At 38.4% G+C, this 27490-nt stretch overlaps 1 protein-coding gene across 3 annotated transcripts in view; it reads right to left on the bottom strand.

The window, feature by feature from the left end:
• Positions 1 to 5489: 5489 nt before the first annotated feature.
• The window catches only part of ITGA6 (integrin subunit alpha 6), a 42587-nt gene continuing 20586 nt past the window's right edge, over positions 5490 to 27490 (bottom strand). The window contains exons 4-26 of one of the 3 annotated variants that reach the window (XM_058840354.1): positions 26985 to 27240; positions 25420 to 25551; positions 22905 to 23115; positions 22274 to 22467; positions 22061 to 22149; positions 21158 to 21285; positions 19751 to 19846; positions 19242 to 19303; positions 17838 to 17995; positions 16767 to 16916; positions 15949 to 16064; positions 14867 to 15056; positions 14697 to 14780; positions 14420 to 14499; positions 14187 to 14264; positions 13984 to 14086; positions 12831 to 13004; positions 11733 to 11831; positions 11308 to 11418; positions 11126 to 11224; positions 10697 to 10822; positions 9122 to 9251; positions 7422 to 7558 (exon numbers count right to left, since the gene is read on the bottom strand). In XM_058840354.1, coding sequence (XP_058696337.1) covers positions 9144 to 9251; positions 10697 to 10822; positions 11126 to 11224; positions 11308 to 11418; positions 11733 to 11831; positions 12831 to 13004; positions 13984 to 14086; positions 14187 to 14264; positions 14420 to 14499; positions 14697 to 14780; positions 14867 to 15056; positions 15949 to 16064; positions 16767 to 16916; positions 17838 to 17995; positions 19242 to 19303; positions 19751 to 19846; positions 21158 to 21285; positions 22061 to 22149; positions 22274 to 22467; positions 22905 to 23115; positions 25420 to 25551; positions 26985 to 27240 — 2844 coding nt within the window. In that variant the 3' untranslated portion in view covers positions 7422 to 7558; positions 9122 to 9143. Of the gene's footprint in view, positions 7590 to 9121; positions 9252 to 10641; positions 10823 to 11125; positions 11225 to 11307; positions 11419 to 11732; positions 11832 to 12830; positions 13005 to 13983; positions 14087 to 14186; positions 14265 to 14419; positions 14500 to 14696; positions 14781 to 14866; positions 15057 to 15948; positions 16065 to 16766; positions 16917 to 17837; positions 17996 to 19241; positions 19304 to 19750; positions 19847 to 21157; positions 21286 to 22060; positions 22150 to 22273; positions 22468 to 22904; positions 23116 to 25419; positions 25552 to 26984; positions 27241 to 27490 lie in introns of all 3 variants that reach the window. The other 2 variants (XM_058840352.1, XM_058840351.1) reach the window with 2 other exon arrangements.

The following is a 27490-nucleotide window of genomic DNA, read 5'->3' as shown; positions in this document are numbered from 1 at the left end:
TCCAGTATGGCAGACTTGAGGGTTAACGAGCTCCAGATGGTGTCCCACCTGAAGAGGTGCTGGTCATAGCTTGCTGGGGTGTGGGAGAGTTCAGAGGGCTTCTCTTGGTACAGCTTTTTATTGGGTCAGGAGATGCTTGGCTTTAGTCAAAAATATGTTTCCATCCTAGCCGTAAACCAAGTTTGTAACTACTGGAAATTCTGGGGGAGAAAAGTCCAGTAACAATGGTGCCGTTTCATTTGCACTGCAGCTGGGGGAGGTAACTCCTGAAATCATAGAGCTGGCCTGAGGAGGTGTGGGAGGGAATGCACCATCACAATTCCCCCATGTTTGAAGTCAGTTCATGGTGCTCCACAGAATGACAGTGTGGTCACCTCTTGCTTCTCTGCCTATAAACAGGCTAATGTTATGTTCCAGTTGTAATTTGAGGGAAATTTTTGGTTACCTAATTATTATGGTTTTTTAAATGTTAATAATATGTTTCAGGAAGGCCTCTGCAACAGTACCATCCACCAAGTTATTCTCCACATAATACTGTTCAATAAGAAGCATTATCCCAATTTTCCTTTTGCACTTCAGTGGGCAAGGCGCCCTCATGACCTTCCCTTATAATTACTGTTAACAGTAGATTGTACCCACAATGAAGAAACATATATAGTGTGGAATGTATTATAGTTACCGTATTGATTAAAATAAAGAAGTGAAGGTCTCCAGCCTGTGGGGAACTTGTTGATGTGTGAATCAAATTTGGTTCATGCTGGCAGTGGTTGCTCCTGTGAGAAGGACAAGCAGTCCTTTGGTGGCTAACTGGATCACCAGTGGAGATGTGCTGGCATCATTCCCAGTGCCATTCCTGAAAACAGTATCAACAGTGGATTATGCCCTGCATTCATTTGCTTTTTTTATTGTGGATACTTGTATTTGCCCCATACATTTATGTTTTTATCAGCTTTTCATTTGTTGATACCAGTTTGGTTTCCCTTAAACAAACCTTGTACTTGTGACTTGTCTATGACTTGATAATGGGGATGGATATCCTTTGGCATCCACTAGAGCAGTTGTGATACAGCAATCACATTAATTCGGTCAGTGCTTTGGTGGATTGCCCCCATTTAAGGCTATCTTATCTCTTTTTAATGTTGCATTGCAGTATGGTAAACATTTGATTCAGTCAGCCTCCAGATGCAGCTCCCTGAGCAGTAACAGTAGCAATAGTATGTTAGAATGAAGCAGGATTAGATTGTTTTTTTCATCTGGTTTCTAATCCAACTGTACCTTAATCTTATGCTGAAAACTGAATGGCTTGTTCTGCTCTGGCCAGCAGTGGTGGCTGTTTGGGTGAACAGACAACTTGTCTGTCTCTGCAACACTTCTGCAAATACAGCTTGTTGGCAGGTTTTTCTTATTGCTGCTTGTAGGCCACTCCAGGAACACCAAGGAGTAGCTCATGCTGCTCAAGGTCGTAATAGTTTGGGACTTGTACTTGAGAATTGCTGTGCTCAAAACCATTTTGTGATGGTCTCACAGCTGTGAGCCAGCACTAGTTTAAAGCAGTGCCTACAAGCAATACATCAAGTCTTTGTAAACTGTTGCAATCTCTTATGATGGCTCTGGATTGGTTTAATCTTTTAGACATATATTTTACTGTTTTGTTGTTTTGTGTTTCAGCTTTACAGATACGCTTTAAAAACTGGCCTTCTGCCTAAAGTTATCTTTGGACAGCAGTCCCCAGCCACAAGATGGCAAAGGCTGCCAGAGATTACATAAATCATTGTACATTGTAAACTAGAGACCATATACAGCCATGTAAACAACAAGCAGTTTTCTCAGGAAAAGTTGTGCAAGATGAGCACTCACAGAAGTAACTGTGGATAATTCTTTAAATGCTGTGTTCAGAGCAGAATCTCTCTGCCTAATTTACCTAACAGTGTTTTCCTGGTCTTGTTTAAACGATTGATCAGATCTTGATCCATGTCAACTTGTTCTGTTAGAATATTGGAGAAAGTTTTGAATGTTCTTTCTTGCCTAAAACCCATTTCTCTCATTGATGATTTTCTAGGGGCTTGCTCTGATGTGATCCAGTGTGACACTGGCCAGAGCTCTAATGTACTAATTTCTGTAAATTCTTATGCAAACCGAAGAGGAGAAATGTATTATTTTTGTTATTCTGCATTTTTTGTACTCATATTCATGCTGCTTGGTGTTGTTGAAATTCTAATACATCTGGATCAATAATTTAAATGGGACAGAACAATTCAGACTTCAAAAGAACTGAAAACACGATGCTTAGTTGAACTTCAATTTAATTTATTTTTTTAATATTGCAGGGCATTGCATAGAAAGACTTTCATATCTGATAAGGTGACACTGGGAGTCATCAGTTCTTGGGTGCTGTATGCACTAGAGTTTTTTTCCTTTTCTTCAAGGTCCTCCAAAGCAGGTGCAGCTCAGATTACAAAAAAAAAAGCTTAAGCTGCCAGATACAAATATCATTAGAATATTTCTTTCTTTTCTTTCAGTGGTTTATATGCTTGGCTGCAATGCCTGCACAGTCATCTGGCCCATCTAGCCATGTCTCTTTTCAACTTGTGGACTTAACCTGCACAAATGGTTTGTTGTTCTTAGGTTTGTCTTCATTCTTAGGTTTTTATGGGTAAGTTGAGCTTTTACTATGGTGGACAGATTCTTAGGGCTACATTGGTTTATGTGCCTTTGGTCTCTTTTTTGTAGAGATAGAAATAAAAATATATAAAAATGTGGTCAAAAATACGGAGAGGTTTCTACAGGAGTTATCCAACTAAGCAGATTTAAGGACAGATGGGTTTATTTTTACCAAGTGTATAATTAAACTGTGGAGTTTGTGAATTTTTGCCATGTGCAGCTTTGTGATTCAAGATCAGGAGGCAGCTGGAGAAATGTTATGATTATCATGGGTGCTCTTAGTCACACAGTTTAGTTTTAGGTAATCCTGTCAGGAGCTATGACCTTTATGGGTCTCTTCCAATTTGAGATAGTCTTTAGGATTCTATGTATGTCTTTTGGATACAGGAAAAATATACTACACAGCCACTGAAGTTAAGCATTAGCATTTTTGAGGAACAGGAAAAGCCAAGTATTTTGGGGGACATTGTGGACAACTCTCAGCAGCTGTCAGAGGTGAGATGCTGGTGTGGGTGGATGTGTGGTCAGGTCCAGAATAGCCGTTTCTATGTTGTTCCTCCTTGCTAAGCTGGAATCAGATGCCTTTTAAGTAGCCTGGCAGTGATGCACTTCTTGGCTCTGCTGGGGTACTATTGGAACCCTCCACTTCAAGAAATTAAGCAGTATCCTGCAAACATTTCTTTTAATCAACTTACCAGAAGCATTATTTCATATGTTCCTAGCAAAAGTATTTGACTTTTCTGTCCCTTCCTATCCTTCCAAGACACTGGGATTGAGGGATAAAATACATAGTTAGCACTGTGTATCAGTGATGAGGAGGATTTATCTTGGAGCAGCAAGGATACCTCCTCTTGCAAAAATCTGTTCTCTTGTGTTTTCTTTGATAGTTGAGGCAGGTATTGCCCTGAAAAGGTGCTACTTTTTGCAGGGCTATAAAAGGAAGAAAGGGGCTTTCTTGCAATATCAAAAATGCAAACTGCAGGTCCCCAACCCCTTCATAGTGATAATGTCACACCTTTGCTGGGGTTTAAAGACCATTATAGGAACAGGGATATCTCTTTTGGGATAAGTCTCACAAGGCTAGGACTTAGCAAGGTTTATGAGCTTGTAAAAGGTGTATTGTATGACTCTGGGGCCTGGAAAGACAGACATCGAAAGATGTCTGAAGACTGCAATAAAAACCTGAAGCAAGTTGTTACAGTCCCTACAGGGAAATGTGCTGCTCCCACTCTTGTGCCACACAGCCGTGCTGTCTGGCAAGGCAGCTGAAGCACGTCCAAGCATGTCCACAGGCCTCTGCTGGCTCACAGCACCGGCTGCAGTTGCCTGGTTGTTTCATCACAGCTTAGCCTCCTGGTCTCTGCAGACCAACTGCTGACACCCTTGCTGCTCTGGGCTAGAAGTTACTGCAGCTATTGAACATGAGCAGCTCTCTGGTTCTGCGCAGTCTGTGGAGTCACAACACTGCAGCCATCACGATCAGCATTGCAACAAGGGTGCTTTATGGGGATTGGTGCTTCATACCCCTTTCAGAAGTTTCCTTTTACCTCATGTGCTAATTCCTGGTTTGTGTCCAAGTGAGCACCCTGTTGCCTCTCTTTTTCCACATATAACTATTATGGACAGCTGGCTACTGAAACTCAGCTATACCCTTAAACTGAAAGGTATATTCCCTCATAATGTCTGGTGTACTGCAACAGTTAAACATACAGGAAAGCGTTGCAGTTTGCCAACATTCTATTTCTGTACCTCGGACTATATAGTGTGTATATTTTTATATAGATATAAAACACTCACACTATATAACAAACATTAAATTTTATATATCACATATATGCATACATTCTGTACACATACACTTATAATAGTGCTGTACCACTGTACATATATATTGTATATACTACACCTGGTACTATAATGTATATGGGGTATATATAAGCATACAGATAAAGCCAAATACAAGATTTGTGCTAAATTTACTATGATCAGCTACTTAACTGTTCTGCCAGTTGATATTTTGTCTTGTAGACAAATGTTTGTGGCCGTCATGCAAAGGAGAGTAATTGTTTAATAAGAGTAGATTGAGTTCTTATCTTGGAGATGGGTCTAGCAACATTTTCTAGTTCTAGTTCTGGAAGCTTCTTGGCATCAACAACAAAGAGTGGCCTAGCACATGTCCAGCTAATCTTTATCTTCAGGCTTTGTTGCATTTCAGGCTTTTCAGCAACAATGAGCAAAGCATCCAGTGAGGGCTGACATCTTAGAGGTGGAGCCACATTTTGGCCATTGAATTTGGTGGGATTTTTTTCCCTGCATAATTTTGGCTTTTCCATAGGGCTTTTTTTGTGGATTTGAAAATACACTGCAATTGTGCTATTTGACTGTCAATATCATATTTCCACTGCTAAATACAAATAGGTATGCCAAGTCCTTGACCAATTTTGGGGGATGTATCCATCTCTACTAAACTTAAATACTCGTCTGGCACTATTCAAGAAAATTTTTAGGAGGCTGCTTGCATTGAAGCTCCCCAGGGCAGCACAAGTGCAATGGAGCGAGGAGAGGGGAGCCGTGTTCCTGTGGGACCTGGACCCTGGTGCTGATTCTGACCAGTGCTGGAAACAGCAGCAAGCAGCAGAGAGCCTGTGAGCATGAGACTGTGCCTTATCTCCTGCTGCTCCTTATCTGCCCTTTGCATGGAGCAGGGCAGTGAGAGCAATGCCGAGGGAGAACTTGTTAAAGCCTGCCACTTCCAGGCTAGCCTTCTAGGGAACTTAGCTGTGGCCACCTCAGTTAAGTATGACAAAATCACTATTACCAAGACCATCTTTAATTAAAAAAAATTTATTTCACACTTCTATACAAATATCCACAGGTAATTTCTAATCATGGAATGATGTAGCATTCTTAGCTGGTTTAACAAAAGTTTGAGATAAAACTATACCAGTGACTTGACTTATTTTTCAAGAACTTTAAAACTGCTAAGAGATTCATGTTCTTAGGTGAGGGCCACAATCTGGTTTTATATTCAGGGGTATTGCTCAAGCTTCTTAGCCCTGATTAGCTTCTGATGCTGCTGAGCCTTTAAGCAAATAAGCTAGGATTCTAGAAGCTCAAAAATTGGGGAACATCTGAATTAATATGTGAGCATTCATAATGTCAGGGTCATAACATACTGAGATTATCTGGTTTAATAGACTTATCTTTCTTAATTAACACTAAAGGTAACTTTTTAGGAGACCACACCTTCCAAGAAGGTACATTCAAAGTTAGCAGTAAAAATAAGATACTTGACAACTGCCCTCCTAGCAGGTTTTTACCCTATGAGGGGAAAAAGTACCAAGAGGTTTTTGCATAGTTCATATTACAAGCAATTCACATGCATACCTTTTGAGCAGAATTTTGTTTCACAAGAAATACACAACTGTGAGCTAAATCTTTGTTCTTAAGTAGTACCAAGGCTTTAGAATATGGGTAAAAAAGTAAAACTCTTTAAATCATTTTCTCAGTTATGTTACAATAACCAGATTACTAATACCAATGTTCTACTTTTATCAATATTCAGGTATTCAAGATGATTCAGTAGTCTCAACGAGGATCAGCTCAGATCCCGACAGTTAAGGTAAGTAAGGCACCTACAGCCTCCGTCAAGTGCTACACAACAGTTGCAGTAGTCAATGCCTTTTGCCAACCAGGAAGTCCTTATGAAGCTGGAATGAGGTTTCCAAAGGACTTTTCAGTTTCCTGCAATGAGTATAAAACGATATCTAAAACATTACTTCAACTTGGTGTCCAAATTGTTGAACAGTCCACAGTAATACATAAATCATGTTACAGGACCTGATGTTACAAGCATCAGGAAAAGAAAGCACCCATACACATCATTTCCATAAATATTTACATTTTAGATAGCACTGGCACCTTCAGTGATTTATTAAAATGCAGTGAAAGCCTCAGGTCTCATAATTTGAAGTTCAAAACCAGAAACACAAAAACCAGAACAGTGGATTTAAAAATTCAGTAGTCTTTGGCCTACCAGTTAGTCAAAGACAATGATTTATAATAAAAATAAATACAAAAATGACTAAAATATTTATATACAGAAAGTACATCTAATATTCAAGCCTCTCTTAAAAAAAACCTGTGTATATTTGTTGTGAGCAAGAATCCCACAATCTGATCTTAAAATAAAAAGAGCCCAAAATCAAGCAACATGACCCGTTGCACGTGTAATTTAAGATGATGCTTTTTGTTAAGCCCTAACTACTGCAGCAGGCAAAGGTTATGACTAAAGCAGACTTTCAGGTCTTCAGTTATACCTGAAAAAAGTATGATAAGGCCACTTTGTGTTTATAAAGCACTGTGCATTGAGGGAACAATGGAGAGCTCATCTTGACCTTAATCATGCATTCCTTAAGTAACTAGGAATGAAGTCAGGATCACAGGAGGATCAAAACGTCTGCTGTAGTGGTTTTGCTTATTTTGCAGAAAAGACCCCAAATCAGCACAGTATTTTCTAAAGTGTGTTAGATTTAAGGGGGATGAAGAAGCAATTAAATAAGGCAAATAAAGTCTGTCAAAGCCATTTTAACTGTGCAAATAAAAGCCTCAATAAAAGTAGTAATATCTACAATCAAATGGTGAATGTCCATAGTGTTCACAGGTCTAACTCCATCAGTATTCTGTGAATGAGAACCTTAACCTCTGTCTGAACTCTGTGGATAAGCAACATTTCTGCCTAAGAATAACTTTCATTTTCATTCCATTTGGTGTACCACTGTTTTGTCTCAAGGTCTTGGCTTTTCCCATCTTTGATCTGTCGCTCCTCTTTTCGAATTCTTACAGCGTGATAGCGGGGGACACTGTCTTCGTACCTGGAACGCCGGAAGAACCCACACTGCGCAGACAAGGAAAAGAACAGTTTAGGTCTAAGTTGCTGCCAAAGTATTACGACTGTAGAGGTAGTAAATTCTTCCTTCACACAAATATGCAGGTCAGAAAATTGAAAACAGAAATATGTAGACCAAAAATGTAGCATATTTTAGCTGTAAAAATGTGAGCCAAGAGGTCTGCATTAGCTGTTCAGCAGCAGTTAAAGACAAAGGGCATGCTCTGACTATCCATGGTAATCAAATACCTTAAAAAGATTCCCTCCAGTACAAAGCTGTTCATTCATCTAATAAGGACATTTACTGCTACACACAGGAAAGCTGCTTCTCCTGAATCAAAGGTAGGTATATACTTCAGTGTCTTCCTGTACGGTGACATTATTTACCCTTAAGAACCTACATAAAGATTTCCAGAATATTCAAGAAAAGTTACCCTAAGTGCCTTAGTTTTCAAAGCACTATTTCCACTTCAGTCACCTGAACTAACTACAATATGCTGTATTACAAACATGAGTGTTGCTTAGTTTGCCATGGGAAGTGGCCCTGGATGAAATCCATAACAGTTTATTTGTGCTGTGCAATTTTTTATTCAAAGCCACTGTGAAAACTGATTTTTAATATCGAGGAATGGATTAAAATTAATTTCCAAAATAAAAGGGAGCTATAGCCACAATATTACAAAGATAATGACTGGTACAGATTCAGCTTTACATTCTCATGGATCACTGATCATCCTTAGGGATCAAGAGTTCAGGTTAAGAAGCACTGTGCCATCCAGCTGTCATTAGATACTGCTGGGGGTAAGAACACGTTAAAGAGGGCAAGGTTTTGTTCATAGGATTTGGGGTGCTGGTTATTTTAATATCAGAACGGAGTTAAAAAAATTACAGTGAGCAAAGACCAAATCTTTAGCCATCTTATAGGTTCATTAAATACTGTTTAGAAATAATTCATAAAGAATTCCTCCCCACCCCCTCATCCCAAGCACATTTATGGATACAATGTACATGCATGTGATATCTTAAGTTGAATAAAGGTTGCTGGAAGCATAAACCATCATGCATCTTGTAGCTTCAGTAAAGTGTGTTCCTAGAGAAGTACATCTTAGAACTCCAGTAAAACAGATGTTTCCACAGCAATAAATTCTCATAATGAAAATCCTTCTTGGATGTAAGCAACATGTACCTTTCAGCATGCACTAAAGGTTAGTAAAGCAAATTTATGTATTTGTAGTCTTATCTTTACATCTTAATTCTACAGTGTTGATTCCCATCTTGCAAGCTTAAAGACTTATTTGTAATGTTAAAGCATAAATTTAAAAAAATACTAAAGCCCATTGCAATAGATCACCATGTTTTAAAACAAAAAATAAATAAGCATTTTAGACCAGGGTAACCCTCTGTGTGTTCACATGCACCAAAAGCTGGAAATCTATCAACAGAAGGAGCAAGCAAGTATGATAGCTTGAAATCCAAAAGTTAATGGATGCAGAATGCAGAAAAAGCTTCACAGTTAGCCACTGCAACCATAGCATGTGCCACAGCTAGAAATTAAAAAATATCATCAGTTACCAATTACAGAAGTAGATCAGTACTATGCATCAGAAGTAAGCCTCTCTTTATCAGATGGCTGAGCATGGATCTCAGCCTTGTGATATGTGGCATCGTAATGATCTTTCTTATTTCTCTTGAAGAAACCACACTACAAGGAAGCAAGGTATTTAGTCAGTTCTTGTGGACTGGAAGAAGTCAAACCTCTTAAAAGTGACTTAACTCTGTCAACAGTTTTCCTACTATCCCTTCGCAAGCCAAAAATAAAAGTCATCACAAAAACTCAGCTGTTTCTAGATCTTAGAACTTCTTGCAAGAACACAATAAAATAACCTGAGTTATTAACAGAGTAACCTGAGAATATTATTTTAGAAGCATTTTGATAAATTTGTAGAGAATCTGTTTGGGTTTTTTTTTTTAAGAAAAGCTACAATACAACCTGTCCATAGCAAGGGAAGGTGGCTGTGAAGAGCAGAAAGGAGTCTATACAGAAATGTGTTTGTGGACTTGTGCACGGGACAGACAAAACCACAGCATGTACAAAAACCCCTTCAATACAAGCTTTTGGTCTTAAACCAATTATGTATCTGTCTTTTTCAGTAGGATGTTTGTCCTTCATAGAACAGCACAGTCTGTGTCATCAGAAACAGCATTTTACACTGCATGTGCATGTGAAAAATGTTTGTATTTTCATGCACAGTAAGTAACTAGTAGTTAGAACGTAACAGCCCACCCAGTATTCATTCATCAAGAATATTTGCTGGAGCAGCTGGGCATTCTTTAGAAAATTAGGAAATCAGAACTATCCTATGGGGAGAAACCTGCACCAAATAGCTCCTCAAAGCTAACTGCTGTAGTTTCACTGGAAAAAAGTGACAGATAGGATATTCTTCACCTCCTCTTCTCTAATAATCTTATGCTATCCCATAAGAGCAAATGCTAACTGCCTATGCCTGTAAAAACTAAAAATAAAAGGACTGCTCTGTTATTCTTGGGACCACAAATAATTGGCATTTTTACAAAGGTCATTACTAAAAAGGTACTTCATTTTTTCTTTTGCAAATAGTTAACCATTTGTTATACCTCTTTATTTATTCCTTTAAGGTTTCTAAGATAAAAAAGCAATAATAAGATGTATAATTAGATGGCTATGTATTAATAGTGTGCTTTTGGTTATTTCCATCTACTATCAGTTTAATGGTATTTCTGATGTTAATGAGAATAGAGCCCTACTAAAACATTTGCAAATAGCTCACATGAAGTTAGTTTTACATCTAACTGCAAAGGCTCCCAGTAGCTGTACCCATCTGTATCAAACTATGGCCTCCAAACGTTTATCTCAAGTTACATCTCAAAATACTTCCTTTTGAGGATGTGAAAACAGAAAAAATTATGTAACAAGTCTACCTGTACAACCATTTTCATTCCAAGTGTTGCAAAACTGAGAAACCGATAACGTATGATTTGTGCAGTTTTGCCCTATTTTGAGTCCCAAATACTTCATCATTGACTTAATTAGTTTGCTATCTTGTCTGTTACAGAAAATAAAAATAAATTTACAGAAAATAAAAAATAACCAGATGAATAAACACCCACCTTCCATAGTAAGAATACCAACAGTGCAAGCATGAGTATTCCAGCAAGGATAGCCACCGCAATGATCCACCACGGAACTCCTGTATAAAGGGCTACTGGTTTTGCAGGAAACACGGTAACACGCACCTACGGGACGGAAAATGTGCAGGTGGAAGGAGTATTTTAGAAGGTACATGTTTAATCAGAAAGCTGCAATTTATATAGTCTTATCTCTCCTCTACCAAGATGTCTTCTACAAAATGCTTTTGAAGAAAAAGTTCCCACTGGTATCATTTGAATATGGCAATGAATTTTTCAACCCCATCAAAAGGTAAAAATGATAAATAACTCAAAACTTTTAACAAGTTTTGTTTTAAATTTCTGGTCTTTGGAGATAAGCTAGAACAATCACAACTATAACATGTGGTTAGTATTAAACACTGAACCCACCTGAGCAACTTCATTTGTGAGTTTAACATTCTTGGCTGCAGCAGGAACACTGATAGAAGCCCTAACAAGAATGTCAAGGTAATTCATTTTTGAGAATTCCTGTTCCAAAATAAAACATGAATATTAGACACAGAACAGGAAAGAACTCTGACCTTATAAAAAGGGCAGGTGAGAGGACTTACCTCTAAGAAGGTACTGTTCCACAGTCTGGAACGCAGCACAATAGATGCCTTGCTGTCTAAACCCTTCAGGGGACATTTTATGTCCACACAGCGTGCATTCGCATTGCAGCTCTGCAATTACACAGATCTAGATGTAAATAAGATCACATCTTCACAGATTGTTTAAACCTCATCCCAAGATTAAAAACTGGATTTTATGCATCATACCTACATGCAAGGACCACTATCTGTTCGTACTGACAGCAATGGGAAAATACAGTGAAGATGTTATTACTTGCTTATTTTAATGTAAGTAACTATGAAGTTATTCTTTCCTAGTTCTTTCTCAAAGTAGATCATATAAATGTTCAAATTTTAAAAGCATCAATATTTGGATGTAAGATAAAAAGAAAGCAAAGAGAATATAGCTGGTGCAATATCCTTACCAAGGTCTTGTACTTTCTTTCTGAGAATAAAGAAAATGCCTGGCTGTCTGTAATCTGCTTCTCTGCAACTTCACGTTTCCTTCTTGAGTTATGGGATTCCTAAAAGGAAAAAAAAAAGTAAAAAACTAAAAAGCAGATTATAGTAAGAATCTTAATTCATACAAGCAGGGAAAGTAGAGCTCAGTGTGTTCTTCTTCCAAATCAGCACATGACTGACAGCATTGTATATCCCTACTTACCTACATTTACTGCTAAGAATAAAATTTGAGATTACCTAAAGAAAGGCCAACAGACTATTTTCGTTAATAGGGCAAGGGGAAGTTTCGATTTTTAAAGCTTTCAATGCTATTTCCATTTTTATTTCTGGATACAGGATATTAATGGTACTCTGCTAAAAGAATAAGAATGTGCTAAGGTCAGTAGATGCAGATTTTTTTAACTGTATACTAATTACACTCACTGCAAATTATATTAACTAATATAACGATCTGACAAAAACAACTTTATGTGCATGCAGTTTTAATGGTGGAAAATAAAAACTCCTCCCATATGATCTTAGGATTATATGAAGAATTAAAAAATGAGGCTCAAGTTTTAGGAAGAAGATTTTGCTAGATAGGTACAATCCAGGACTATGAAAATTGCTCTTTATTATATTTGTTGTAAATAAATAAATTTAAGTTCAAGCCCCTTATCTTCAAAAAAAGTACATGGAATGCCCCCAGGATGGGAAGATATTTAGTTATTTATTGTTTTTTTAGTAAGAACTCGAATGCTTTTATTACTGAGCAGTTTCCAAGATTAGTGATGAAATTTGTTAGGACAGTCAGCAGTTTCATCCTGTACAAGAGCCTATGACAGCCGTGCCCATTGCAAAAACAGTCATCGTGACCTAGCATCTATCCTTCAGCATATCAGCCTCATTAGCTATTAAAAGTCTCTGGATAAGCTTATTCACTGATACACTGGTCACCTATTGTGCTAGTGAGCTGCTCGAGATAAAAAGTAACTCCTTATAGAGGCAAGTTCTCATGCCTTACTCTCTGTGGGGTGCTTTCATGTTGTACCAATTCATGAACAGAAGACAGGGTAACATACCGCAATGTGCAAACTGTTGATTTCATTCTCGGGTTGACAGGAGACTTTTTCCAAGCCTTTGGAGTCTATTTTCATCAAATAAAGCAGCCATTTGCCATTACTAATTTCTTTTGGCCACTGGATGTCCAGGGAAGCAGTGCCAAATGTTTTCAGTGGTCTGCCCAAATTAGTTACCTGTTAAAACAAACATTCTTTAAACTGTAAAATAAGTTTCAGAGGGATTTTCTTCCTGAAAACATTATTGACTTGGACAAGCTTTAAGCATGCAACTAACAGAAAATTTAGATCAGATGAAAGACAGTCAAAATAGTACTAAGACAAAGTGTATACTAAAACTACATACTTGGAGAGCAAATAAATACATAGGATTAGAATTCCCTAATATGAACTTCTAGTTGTTGATTTTTAGAAATTAATCTTCACGTGAAACAACAACTCAAATTCAGAATTAACAAATCAGTCAGTTGTGTAACTGAGGCAAACTGCAAGTTTCTGAGGAGCTCTGACACAAAGAGAGAACAACCTCTTTCTCTTGTAAATCTGGAAGTTTTTTCCCAGCCTCTTTTTTTAATTTCTTAGTGTTACTGATCATGCTAGCAGGTTTTAAATCAGGTGTTTTAACTGATACTGTTATAATACATGGATGGGGTACAGAAAGAAGTAAAGGACTGACAGAGATGGACTTTAATTTCTTAGTCTCCTCCTTGCTGTATTAGGCAGAAGACCAAGACAGTGAAATAGACTCACATTCCCAGGGGCTCTCGCAGCACCTCCTTGCGCTGGCTCTGTTCTCAGCCCATTCTTGCTGCCTGTGTGCACCAGTCAATGCCTGGGCAAGCCCCAGGCAGGTTCTGCTGTAACTTTGCTCCCTCCCTGCTGGGGCTTTTATGCCCTACAACTAAATGTACATGAACTGCTCCGAAAAAAGTGTGCAGGCAGCCTCAGGCCACTTCCTCAGATTATGATCATAAAACATCAAGGCCTAAAGAAGCTCTAGTCCATAGTCAACTGCATGTTCTGATCATGAAGTCACGATTTTGGGACAAAGAAAGCCAATTTCATTATAGCAACTTTTCTAAGTATTCATACACATGAAGCAAGAAGCTGTGTGCTTGATGAAAAGCAGCTGTTGGCATTAACCTAAATTACTCACTCTGAATTCATACTCTATGAGATTTCCAATATCATCTTCAGATTTCATAGCACTCTCACCAATGATGTTACCTCCAAAATATACCTGAGAAGGCTTAGCAACTCTGTTCAGGTGGGGGTGGGAAAGGAGAATAATCAGATTTTAATGAGTCTGAAGCAAAACTGTCCCCAGACCCCCCAATTTGTCATGCTATCAACACTTACCCAGTGAGTGATAAAAGCAATTCAAGAACCACTTTAGCACTGGCTGTAATTGGAGTCAAATTAACTTGAGTGCTTGTTCTACAATGAAAAGGAAACAATAGTGTTTATTTTACTAATTTAGTTGGTTTCTATCTACTATTAAATTACTTCTGTGAATCAAACAAATTAATTCAAAATGTTTACAACTGTATAGCAAAGCAAAGTGCAGGTGCATGTGCAAAAAGAAAACTTACGTTTCCAGCTTCAAGTTAATGTCTAAGTCTGTTGTATCAACATTAACTTTAGTGGTACTTAAGATCAGATAAAAGGTTACCTAAACAAGAAAGATAAGGAAATATATGAGCTCTTATAAGATATATTGATATGTGAAAACTTACAGAAAATTTCAATATTAAGTTCTAGAGTTAAAAAGACAGATCCAAATCACATTTCCAGCTGTGACACACAGAACTTTGGATGACTACAATCAGTCAGAACAAGATTTTACAACTTGAGTAAAGTGCAACTTACATTAGAATTTCTTTTGAAAGGATTTCCAAGTTCACACTCTGCTTGAGAACCATTTTGGTTAGCACCACACGTTAGCTGTTTTTCCTGATTAAACAGAATATATTTACAAGTAAAAATATGCTGGAAATATTTTAAATTTTTCAGTATTTTTTTATCTTAAAAATACTTACAGGATAACCCCTCATCTCTCTGAATGCAGAGTATGTCAGACTGTCTGGAAAAGTTGCAATTAGTTTAGCTTCATATGCATCTTCACCATCTTTTTGTGGCTTTTTCAGATCAGATGGATTGTTTGTCACTGTTATTTCCAGGGCAATATCTTTCTGGTCTTTCAGAACAAGCACTGGCATGCCCTTTTCACTACAGAAACAGAATATACAGGGTTCTGTGCATCAGGAAGACAAATGTGTATTCAAGTTCGCCTCATATGATGGTTTATCCAAATACAATTTCCTCTTACCAGGGGAGAATTACGGTAAAACTATGAATATGAATAGTCGTAGGTTTTTTCTCCCCACACCAGTATTTCATCTGACAGTGGCCAGCAGTTAAGAAGAGGACAGAACAGGCTGGTAAGTCCCTCAAGTAATCAGGAGTTCATAGTATTTCTGAACCAGCACTTGCATCTGACACACACAGTGATGAATTTTCTCCAAATCAATCTAATGACCTGTTTTTTTCTTGTAAAGTATACATGGGTTTGGCTTCCAAGTGTAGCTAAAAATGTGTGGCTGCTGGCAGTAAATAAACATACTTCCTTCTGTTTGTTTTACCCCTGCTCTAATTTCACTGGCCCTTCCAGGAAAGAGAGATGCAGCATGGTGCTGGGGCATGTGTTAAATCATTACTCAATTTCTCTGTAACTACTTTTCTTGGGCTATTAGCCTATACTTTACTGAGTTGTCATACAGTCAAGTTTTATCTGCAAAATAATTAACAGTGTCACACAATAAACTACTGCAAGGCTGGTTTAGAATGTCATTTCTCCAGGTGTTAAATTGTTGGGTTTTTTTCCTTTAGCCCACTGCTGCACTATTGTGGCCACTTAGCATCCATTCAACTCTGAACCACTTTTCTTCTTGAGCTCTTCCCCTCTGCCCCCATTCCTCACCCTGACAAATCAATACTACTGCCAAGGGCTGTGTCTGCCAGACACAGAAAAAAGCTGCTCTTCCCCAAAATCCTCTCCTAAAAGTTCTTTTAAGCACTTGTTAATAATTTGAACTTTAGAAGTGCATTAATCAAGACTTACAGCGGTAAATAAGTAAACCTGTCTTCATTTCCCTCTCTCGTACAAAACCGGTACTGAAGCTTAAGATTGCTGTGACATTTATTGTCTTCTCCACATCCTTCTTTTAAGAACTCCACCTAAATAAAGCACCACCAAAGCAATTTTACTGCCTGACACACAACAGTAGCTTAAAATGAGATTTCTGAAGCACAGTGAATAAAGCATCAACATGGAACTCACAAGGCACTTTCCTGGACAGAGTTCAGATTTTAACCTGACTTAATTCTTGCCTGTTGAGTTTTTCTTTGTGAGATACAGCCCTTGATGCTGGTAATTTAGAACTGTAAATGTGACTACTTGTAATGAGGAAATACATCTTTAAGTCTGATTCTTCAATAAGCATTGAGGAAATGAGAAAATTTAACTGACATATTTCCTCCCTTCTATGTCACTGCTGCAGTCATTGCTTAAAAGCTGTTACAGCATCCCATGGAAGACTTAGGAGCGTACATTATCTTGTTATGTTGGACAAGTGTTTCCAACAGAAGACAATGAATTTCCATTTTTAATCAAAAGTACATTTCCTCCTAAACTTATTGGAGAGAGGGAAGAACAGAGGAGCTATACCATCTTCACTTTTGTTGCAAAAGAACACAGTACATAGTTCATAACATGTCGTAACAAGTTCAGAACAAAATATAAAATAACAATCCAATAGTTACATGTCCAGTGGCATCCCTGGTATTTCCTCTGGACATAAATTAGCTTTCTACAGTCTTTAAAATTAAGTTATTTGTAGAAGTGCAGATTTATGCAAATATGTGATATCAAAGGCTTACTTTTGTGGTCTCTGTTTCAGATTCATTTGCATTTAGAATTGGTGTAAGATCTGGAAGTGCACTCTCTTTTCTCTTGGATGGTGACTCCAGGCCAGCAATTTTAACACTGACTGATATTGGAATGGGACGTAGCTTATCTTTAATTTTCTCCTGTTGAAACAGTTTAAATTGCATAGTTAGTCTACAGTGCAGAGAAGAAAAAAACAACAGAAAGATAAGCTTTTGATACTGCATTTTCTAAACATGCAGGAACACAAAGATCCTAGCCCTACTGTCTTTTTTTTTCCCCTCTGGCTTCCCAATGTGGTGATTACTCTTGCCATTAAGAATACCTAGGAACCACAGATGGTAATTCAGGCAGGTGAAATTCACACAGCTACAGTAAAATAACACACTGAAACAGGTTTGAGTAACATGGTCTAGTGAAAGTTGTCCCAGCCCATGCCACAGGAGTTGGGATTAGATGATCCTTAGGGTCCTTTTCAACCCAAACCATTCTATGATTTTATTCTATTCATAAATTAAAGTTCTTTAATCTGCTGGGGTCAAAAGCAGCCTTGGAGGCTGACTCATTCCTGCTGAGCCATGGAGCGGGAATCTGTTTAGCCTCTGGAGCAATACCACCTCTAAGCACCACTACAGCAGCCAAGTCAAGAGAGCACATACCAAGCTTTCCTGCCCTGCCCATTCATCAGCTCCAAAACCCATAGGTTAAAATTATTTTCCTGAACAGTCACACTATAAGATTCTGCAACAGTTATTTCTGTTGGAAGCAGCTCTCCATTTTTGGCAGTCCCTCTCTATTGTTCCAAATTAGTTCAGCTCTATTGACCACCACAGTGTGCTGCAGTGGCTGCAGTTTTTATTCATAATTTGCAAGAAAGGCAACAGGAGGAAGCAGCATGTGTGCAAGGAACAGTAAACTATGGTGGGTTTCTTTTTTTTTGAAGTTTTATATTGGATATGATTTTGAAGTTATATACAAAGATTCCTTCCAAAAGGCTGAAAGAAAAAAAATTCTTTTGTTTTAAGTGGATCTAAATGAAACAGAAATAAAATACTCTCCCCTACCTGCAGTATAAGCTTTGTTGTCACACACTCCCATGAGTTCTGTCCCCTGAGGGTTGTACTCGCAGTGAACTGATCAGAGGAGTGGTCACTGAAGCGCACCCTGGAGGGCAGGCCCAGCTGCCGCCTCTCGTTCTCCACTTCAAATGTATAATTGATCTCTATGTGAAAAAATAAAGTAGGTCACTATAAAAAGAATCATTGCCATACTAAAAAGAACTTTAATTTCACGAGGTATGATCTTAAGCATTATTCTAGAAGACTGTTCCAGCCAGTGCTGGGTTCCCCAAAGTGTTTTCATTAATTTAAAAAACTTTCTCAGTGCCAATTTTGTCCTGCCATGGTTGAGGGCCAAGTACCCCTCGTGTGAATCTACAGAAAATTTCTAAACCAAATCCTGCTATTCCCTAAGTAAACCGTTCCCCTACGGGCATGCAGGGCTGTCAGGGGGAGCTGTAATTGCTGTGCGGAGCCAGCAGAGGGCTGAGCTCTCCACTCTAAATACCCCGACTGCGCTGCAGGGGATTCTATTGGGTCCCAAATGGCACCTGAGAGACAGCAGGATTCTGAGGTCAAGGTACACTGACAATCGTAACACTGAAAGCAGAATTTCGACTACAGCTGTCCAGTTGTGTGCTGAGGCATGTTTTCCTAGATCTGAACTTGGTGCATCTTTTAATGATTGCTTCACCAAGCAAATTCAGTGCTGCACAGATGGAAACAGCACTGAGTGTGCCAAGGCACTGGGAGAGCAAGCACTTTACCTGCTGAAGGACCAGCACCTCATTCAGGCACAGCCTTTAGATTTCCAAAGTAACTGAGAAACTCAAGACAACACAAGAGAAAAAGGGTAACTGGGCTTAAAGTTCTCATTTTCTCTCAAAATCCTACACAGTTCTCCAAGAACAGCAGCATTGTAACAAGTGCTTTATATTTTTGCAGCACAGTCTTCAAGTCTTCTATTAATGCAGATTTCTTTATTTCAGTTAATGATTTCCACAAAAGTGTTTTCATCAATATAGGATAGGTTCATAGGGTAAGCCTCTAATAAGAAATAATGCTCACTAAGGACGTATAAAATGGGCCTCAAAAATGGTTCTCTAAAGCAGCACTAAGCTAGAGAGGCAAAATGGTTTGGGTCTGCATAGCAGCCATTTGCTCACTGGCAGCTGCAATACTTAGAAAGCTTTAGTCTGTCATCCACAGAACAGCTTAACACACCAGCATGACTCTAAATACAGACTGCAACAGCTGAGCTTAGCACTGAATCACATTTTAAATCTGTCAGTCACTGTCTGAGATGAGTCACTATAATTTGAGTCATGTTCTTCCATGATAAACACTACAGAAAAACAAAAAACAAACCATGTGACAAACAGATCAAAAATATTGATCTTCAGAACTTACTTATTCTTGGATTTAAATCTCTGGGGTTTGCAGTATATTTAAAACATGCTTTCACATCCATCCTGTAAAAAGTGCCAAGAAATTAGTATTAATAAGGCATGGTCAAACAAAAAAGTTTTAACTGATCAGTCTTATGACTGTGGTATTTGCTGATTACTAGACTGAACTACAGAGCAAAAAAAAATGATTAATAAGCAATTAAGCATTGCTCTTATTTGTCTACTCAAGACAACACTGTTCAAGCCAAGATACTTGTGTTAAAAGTTTGAAGAGGCAAGGTGACATTCATTTTCAAAAATAAACATTACAAAAAGGACATATTCCACACCTTGTCTTTAGCACAGCAGCCTGAAGAAATTCAGGAAGTCAAAATGAACATATGGAGATACATTTGCTTTACCTGCATACCTGTCATATCCCTTCACTTAATCATAATTACTGAATGAATTTTGACAGCAGAAAGCTCAATATACCAAGGCTTCTGATAGAGTAATTTCTTTTCCATTTACCTTATTTCACCATGGTCCTCAGGGTTCTTTTTCTTTAGATCAATTCTGTCAGGCTGTACTGTAATGTTTCTTCTAATGCTTATCACAGGCCGAGATCTTAATTTGGGGGAAAAATGGGGAATAAAAAGAAGATATAAAATGAAAAAATTAATGTGAAATGATGTTTTCATTTCCTGCTTCCACTGCATGTAGGCTGTAACCATACTTCTGCCTACAACTTGTCTTCCTTTTCTGGAAGGGAGAAGACATTTCACATGAACACATGAATGAGCTGAACCTGTTCTCATTAAAGCATCCAAACATTGTTAAAAATAGCTGGTAAACTACCTGCTCCATTTAACTGGGCCACTCCTTTCACTGTTTGCCACCAAGAGGCTTTTGTTCTCACCTTGGTGAAAGTGTTTGTCCTGCCTTTATCAGCAAAACATTAAAGCTCCTTTTGAGTAAGCAGAATGCTAAATAATCTGACCAACTCCTCTACCACCTACTCTGTTCTCTTCCAAAAGCCATGTAAATTGCTTTTCTTGGGCGCTGTTCAGCGTATTTAAGAACATTACATTTATGTGCACAGATACTGTAGACATGGGAGCATAAATTGTAGAAAGGGCTGTTTTGCATGAAAAGTAAAGTTGTTCATCCCAGAATTCAGATAACCAGCTTTGGAGTTTCTGTTTCTCCTCCTCTGGGACCTGACAACAATCACCAAAGATCTGAGCTTAATGCAGCATTCACAGTTCTGATGCTGAGACAGTCTTCTTCCTGCCCATTATTAATTCAGCTTAACAGTACAATAAACTGGGAAAAAAGGCAAGTCTGCAAAATACTGTGACTTCATCCCTAATTAAGGCATGTGCTACAGAAATGTCAGAGGATCCTAACTGCAGCCTTCCTCACTGTTTCATGGACCCCAGTGCAAGCTCAGCAAGGCACTTGTGTGCCTCACTTGGTTTGGATCCTCAGCTACAAAAGTGGGGGTTGGTTTTGTTTTCTTCTATCATCAGAGAAGCACAATTAGATTATACAAGGGCAGCAAATTTATTAACTTCTCCTTAAGGAATTACTTATCACCCTTAAATTCCATTCAACGACGTAGACATCCAAGTTACAATAGGACAAAACTAAGGTGCAGGTACACTGCCCACATCAGCACTCTGCAGGAATTATCCATATTCACCCTCTTACCCAGTATTGATTGTAAGGCAGGTTCTCAAGGAGACGAGGGGGATAAAGTAACAAACCAATTTATGGAATCCCTGCCCTTCCCCCTCTCCTCCCCTCAAATTTCCAATTTCTGGTAGGAAAAGTACACTCAAGGACAAACAGCTTTTTGTTACTTCGAAATAAATTGCTTTTAAGAAACTAAAACCAAAGCCCTGGTGTAATTAATTAAGGTTCCATATATACCACCTGTACACATTTACAGAATCTGACAGGGAACCAACAGCAACATCAGGGTAGGAATTTTTATCCAGGTCCATATTTCCAGCAATAGAGTAACCAAAGAAATTGGTGTTTGTTTTTTCACCATCAAGAATCTAAAAAGCAAACAGATTGAGGGAATTCAGACATTTAAAAGTGATAAAGGTGAAATAAAAGAAGAAAATAAAGAGAAAAATTAGAGGGAAGAGATACAATGAAATAGGATTTGTGAAATAGGATCTCTCTGTTCGGTTCAGCTGAAGGATACTGACGGGCCAAGATGATTTGCTCTTCCAGGAAGTTACCTGGCAATAGCAGGGAGTACTAGAAATTACTGATCTGCAGAGAGCTGAGTTCATCTTTATTTACAGTATTTATGGACTATAAACACTTGAAACAGAAAAAGTATTCTATAAAATATTATAAACTATTCAAGCAGTATTCTAGGAAGTATAATGAAGTTCCATTACCACCCTAAAAATTGTACACAGTGACCTCAAAAAAAATTAAAAATAAATAAATCTAATTTAAAAAACAACAACAAAAACACCCACAAACCCAAACATTATTGAAGAAGGACGTGAAAGAGAAAACAAAAACAAATTGTTTTCAAATTACCAGATTTACTTTTTAAAAACCCAGTTTATTTATCTACACATCTTTTTCCTTCTGCACATATTATTGGTGCTAATGGATGGCCCCAGAAATAAAAACGTATATTAATATCAAGAATTCCTTATCTTTCCTGTCAGCAGTGCAATCTTTGAAGGGCCCAGTGATTTTCCTGCATACCCACCACCCCAATAATAACAATGGAAAGGAAGATGGATAGCCCTGTCATTCCTTTCATTTTGTTCAAGAATAATTATATAGTAAAGGCTATTTCATTACCTGTGCCGGCTTTGTATTTATTCCATTCTCAGATCCATGATAAATGTATACTTTGCCAAAACCATCGTATGGAGCTCCTACTGCAATATCTGGTGAAAGTAAGTTGGAACATCTAAAATCATTTTTCTTTCCGCAGCATGCAATCAAAGGGTGAGATGTAAGTCTGGCATCGGCCAATCTCACCCATTTTTATTGTCATTGTTTTCCATTTACCTGGATATCCATCCTGATTAATGTCCCCAACATTTTCAACTGCAAGTCCAAACATGGAGTCAGTGGTTCCATTTAAGCGAAGAGGCTTCACCCCTGCCCATTTGCCTTGGTGGTTCATGTAGACATACACGGCACCCCCAATATCCCCACTTCTGTCAAAGTACTGTGGGGCCCCAACAACGATGTCCTGCCAGCTTAGAATGAAAAGAAAAAAAAAAAGAAGGCAGTGCTTTTGTAGAATAACTGCTCAGACTGTGAGCTCCAGATCAGTTGCCCAAAGAACTGCTGAACAAAGACTAAAATGTGCATTAAACTGGCTGGGCATCAACAGCCCCGCTGACACTGCAAGCTGGTTTAATCTTTTAATAGCATACAAGGACCTCCTATGGCCTTCTTGGGGTATGAGACTGGCTTCCTGTTTTTCTGTTTACAATAATTGTTTAAATAAAATTCTTTATTAGAAAGTAGACTCTGTCCTGACTGATTCTCAAGGTGCTCACCATTTCCTTCAGGAAAACATGGAAGCTGGGATTTGTCATTCCTTATATTTCTAATGTGAAAAACCAAAGCGGAAATAAACAAGATCTCTATCCTTTATTATACAGGCAGTAGGAGTTCACCACAGCCATACCCATCACTGTTGAGGTCCACAACAGCAACATCATAGCCAAAAGAGGAGGCCAGCCCTTCTCCTTCAAACATGTGCTCCAGGGAAAGTGCTCTCTGATTTTTTTCTTTTTTCAGTAAAACAACTGCTCCACTGTGGTTTGCTCTTGGGGCACCAGAGACAAAAGTCATCTCATCTTGGGAGACAATTCCTTTACCAGAGTCCAAAGAGAAACCTTTAACAGAGAAAGAAATAAAATATATATTACCAAGTACAAGTATTTACAGTAAGTAACAACTTGCATCTTAATATGAAAAAATAAACATTTCCCCTGCTATATTAAAGTGGTATATGGAATACAAGTTTTGTCTAAAACAGTGTGCTATGGACGGGAATTCTCCATTTCTGTTTGCACTGATGGACATGTATTTGCAAGTCAATACTCCTCCATACATTACATTTAGAATTTCCCCATAAAACACAGTACTTCATTGCTCACTTGGACCTGCTTTTCATGGACACCAAATACAGGATACACACAGCTTAGACACAACTACAGCTTTACCACTTGAATATAGCTTGAGTACTTCACCTCTGGCAAAATTATGATAAAACCTCCTAAGTCAAGTCAGGATAGTTCTATTACAAACATGCAAACTGTACCACACAAGCATTCTCAAATGAATGATGTATGCAGTATTTGAGAATTAGCTTACACAGTAATGGTGAAATGGACAATTTTAAGTTAATGCAACCCTAAACATGACATGTTCAAATTAATTTAGTCTTACAATACATTTTAAAATATGAAAAACCAAGTTAAAAGACTATACTGCATATACAAATACAGCTAATAAATGTCAAAGTAGAAAACTGCCCACTTTGCATGGAAGGAAGATACCAGCCAGCAGATGGGAGTCTCCCTCTGAAACACTTCACCACTACTATGGAAATTCTCAATTACAGCAATTCACAATGAGACAGTTCCACAAAAAACTGAGGGAGTCCCAGCTGGGGGAGGGATGAGAGGGTTTGGAGAAATGCATGACAAATCAGCATTTCTCTAAAGCCTTGTTACTTTGCTGTCTCCCCTTTATCTGAATCCCTGTTTTTCTTTCATGCTTTACTTACAATGTATTTGGTATGAGAGGGAATAGAGGGGAGAGGGATCATGACAAAGATCTGGAGATTATGTCTGACCAGATGCTGCCACCTCAAGTGGTCACAAACCTAAGTAGCTATTCATCATTACATCCACTGACTTGTCCACCTGTATGCTGGGAGGCAATGTTTTGTACACAAACTGATCTGGATGAGTATCAGATACAGCTGTCAAAAATAGAAGACCTACAAATATGAGTAAAAGATTGAAGAGAAAAAAAATAGTAGTTAAGCAAAGCACCTATAACCACATTTGCTTACGGTCTAAACAGACAGAACAGTAATGCCTGGGATGAACTGGCTTGCCTGGAAGTGGTTCAGATTAATACAAATCAAGGCAGCATTTACATTTAGAACCTAAATGCATTAGTTATGCAACTGGAAAAAGTTGATATGACTATTCACAGCAAAAGGCACTGGCATCCACAGCACTCCTCACCTCAGCAATTCTTACTCCACCAGAAGATGCTATCAGCTTGTCTAACATAAGCTCTCAGGATGATTTTTCTAGTTACCTTTACACACAGTAATTACTGCTGGTAAAGTGTAACAGAAGTGTATGCTCTCTTTCTCCTAACATATATGTAGCTCTAACTTTGCTTTCTTCTCGACTTGCTTTTTTACTTTTTACATTAGCAATGCCCTTCCCATCTGTTCAGCTTTCCATCACTCACACCAAAAGCAGTGGATCAACACACCACAGAAATCTGCACTGGAACAGAAGGATTCTTTACACTTAATGCCTTTCCAAAAATGCAGCACAGCCTTTTCAGTGTATCTCACTAGTGTACAGAAAGGTCACTGGCCTAAGGACATATTCCTGCTTTCCTGACAGCAGAAAGAACAAGAGATTCACCTCCTGCAACACGCACACAAGTCAAATATAAACAGTACTTATATTATGGTATTTTAAAGGTCTGTTAAAAGCCACTGGAGTTTTAAAAACTTGAAAAATAAAAGAATTGCACTTACCTACCAGGAGACGAAATCTGCAGCCTTAACAGTTACACACAGAAACTCAAATTTTGATAAACTTTCTGATACTACATAGCAGAGACTATGTGACTAAGGACTACAGACCCATTCATTGTACTGACCCATCACAGTGATTATAATCACTCCCTGAGATTCTGTAGACACTCAGCACAGCTCTTGAATCTCACATTACAACAGCAGCTCCTCTAGGTACCTCAGCAGTATCATCTTACACTTAAAATTGGCCCATAAATGTGGAGGGAGGCTGTGAATTATCCAGAACAGTTTGTGTGTTATAGGCTCCACAATGGAACATCTGCTCCCATTTCAGATTATCACACCAGGCTGGGATCACAAATGTTTAAGAGACCTAAAGAGATTTATCACATGTACTTAATCCTACCTAAGTAACTGTTAGCTGGAACAGGAACTAGATTCTTATCCTGGCGGCTCTCATCACCAACTTCGTAAGGCCCATCATCAAAGATACCAAGATCATAAAATGTCTGATTCTTTTGCTCTGCACGGACCACCCCTGAAAAAATGAAATGATAAAATAAAAGCAAACGAATGATAAGTGAGAAAAATAACAAATAAATGTTCCCAACTTATATTAATTATGATGAATGACATAGTGACTGCTGTTAAAATGGGACAAACACAGAATAGTGCACTGGGTTAGTGTTTTGTCTCTGTTCTGTGTGCCAGAAGCTCATGCTGCTCTACAAAGAAGCCACACAATGACCCAGACAACATGGGATAGTAATGAATTTCTCAAAAAAAAACATTGAACCGGGTTGGTCATAAACCACCCTTATCCTGTATTTCTTAGCCTGATAAAGCTTCTCTTAAAAAGTAGGCAAGTGTGCTGGATGTTTTTTTTAAATTACATTTCATTATGACAAACACGAGTTATATATTTAGAAAAGGTATTTAAGAAGAAAAAAGCTTTCAATAAAAGGCATGCTTCCCTTTTATCAATTGGCATAATTAAGGTTTTGGCAAGCACAAACACGTTTTTCCATTATACAGAAGAGTACTCTTAGACTGTCCTAGCATTTCTCTGCAATTAAAGTAAAATGGTGTCCGCACTCAGTACGCTGACTCAGGCCGGTCAGAGTTTGTTGACGGATATGTGGAAGATTAAGTTCTCACTGAAGTACACCTTGTGCCAGAGCTTAATGCACTGATTTTGCACGGTTCATACACCAGGCACAGGTGTACGAGGTGGAAAAACGCGATGCTTGGAGGATCAGATGTTCTCAAGGGGAAAGTATTTACAGCTGTTGGTGTAATGAAGTGTGATGGGAAAAAACACTTTGAGAGACTGAACTGGCCATTTAGATGCTTCTGAATACAAACTAACAAAGTATATCTAGGGGTTTTTTCCCCCTTATGTTTTGGAGTATCTCCTAGATGACACAGAATACTTGGCTCTTAGATTAACCATGAAATTTCACATGGACATGCATGGATTTAGATATGAATATATGAAGTATTGCTGTTATCTTCCAGCAGCCCTTCAATATTTATTTTGGAAAGCACTCATTTCCACAAACTTCACAAGAATAAAGGGGAGAATAAACAAAGAGTTCAGCAGTTATTTAAAATTTGCTCCAATGCAGAAAAAGGGCTCGTCAAATAACTCATACAAATTTAGTAGGTTGTTCCTGTATGGAAGTGTCCAAGGAAGCCCTCAATCCCACTATAAGATTAAGACTAATAAGGGGAAATTTTGCTGTACGTATGTGCAAAGTTTTGTTATCTATTCATAAATACACACGAAGATATTTAAAGAAACTTCAGTAAATGCTGATACAGAAGCATAGCATTTCGTAAAAACAGGTAAAATCATTATATCCCTATAACCTCCTCTCCCCTTAAAAAAAATTAAAACTTTGGATGCAACCTTTCAGAGCAATCTCAGAGGAAATGGGAAGGGTAAGCAGGAAGGAAGCCAAGTCATACCTTTCCAGTTGTAAGTGCCTGGGGCACCAAACACAATATAATGATAGTCTCTAGTAAAGGTAGCAGCAACACCTTGCTGACAGGAACCAAACTTCTCATGGCCTCTTAAACGACCATCACAAAAACTCCATACTCCATTATCCATATCATCCTTAATAGTGAGGTCCTGGCTCAGCACATAGCACCTTCCAATGATATCCCGGGTTTCCTGCACTGTGTTTACGTACTGCCTTTTTTCATAGCGATGCGCACACGTCTGCAAGACAGAAGAAACAATGTGTGATGTTTCTGCGTGTCATACACAGGTCACCTCAGAAGGCAGGGCTCATCTAGCAGTCCCTCCTGCTACCAGTGCTCTAAGTCACTCTGCGGATACACCTAAGGGCGGAGTCCAACATTTCCTACAGGCAACGTATGGGAAAGGCTGGGCACCTACAGGTACAAGTCAAAGCAGCCTGCTTCGTGGTCAAGGAAGGCCACAGGGTTAAATCCCTAAAGCCCTTCCT

This window comes from Poecile atricapillus, chromosome 5 (genome assembly GCF_030490865.1).
Source record: "Poecile atricapillus isolate bPoeAtr1 chromosome 5, bPoeAtr1.hap1, whole genome shotgun sequence".
NCBI classification, from domain to species: Eukaryota; Metazoa; Chordata; class Aves; order Passeriformes; family Paridae; genus Poecile; species Poecile atricapillus.
Note: the sequence above shows the minus strand (reverse complement) of the source record. Positions and strands in the feature narration are given on the sequence as shown.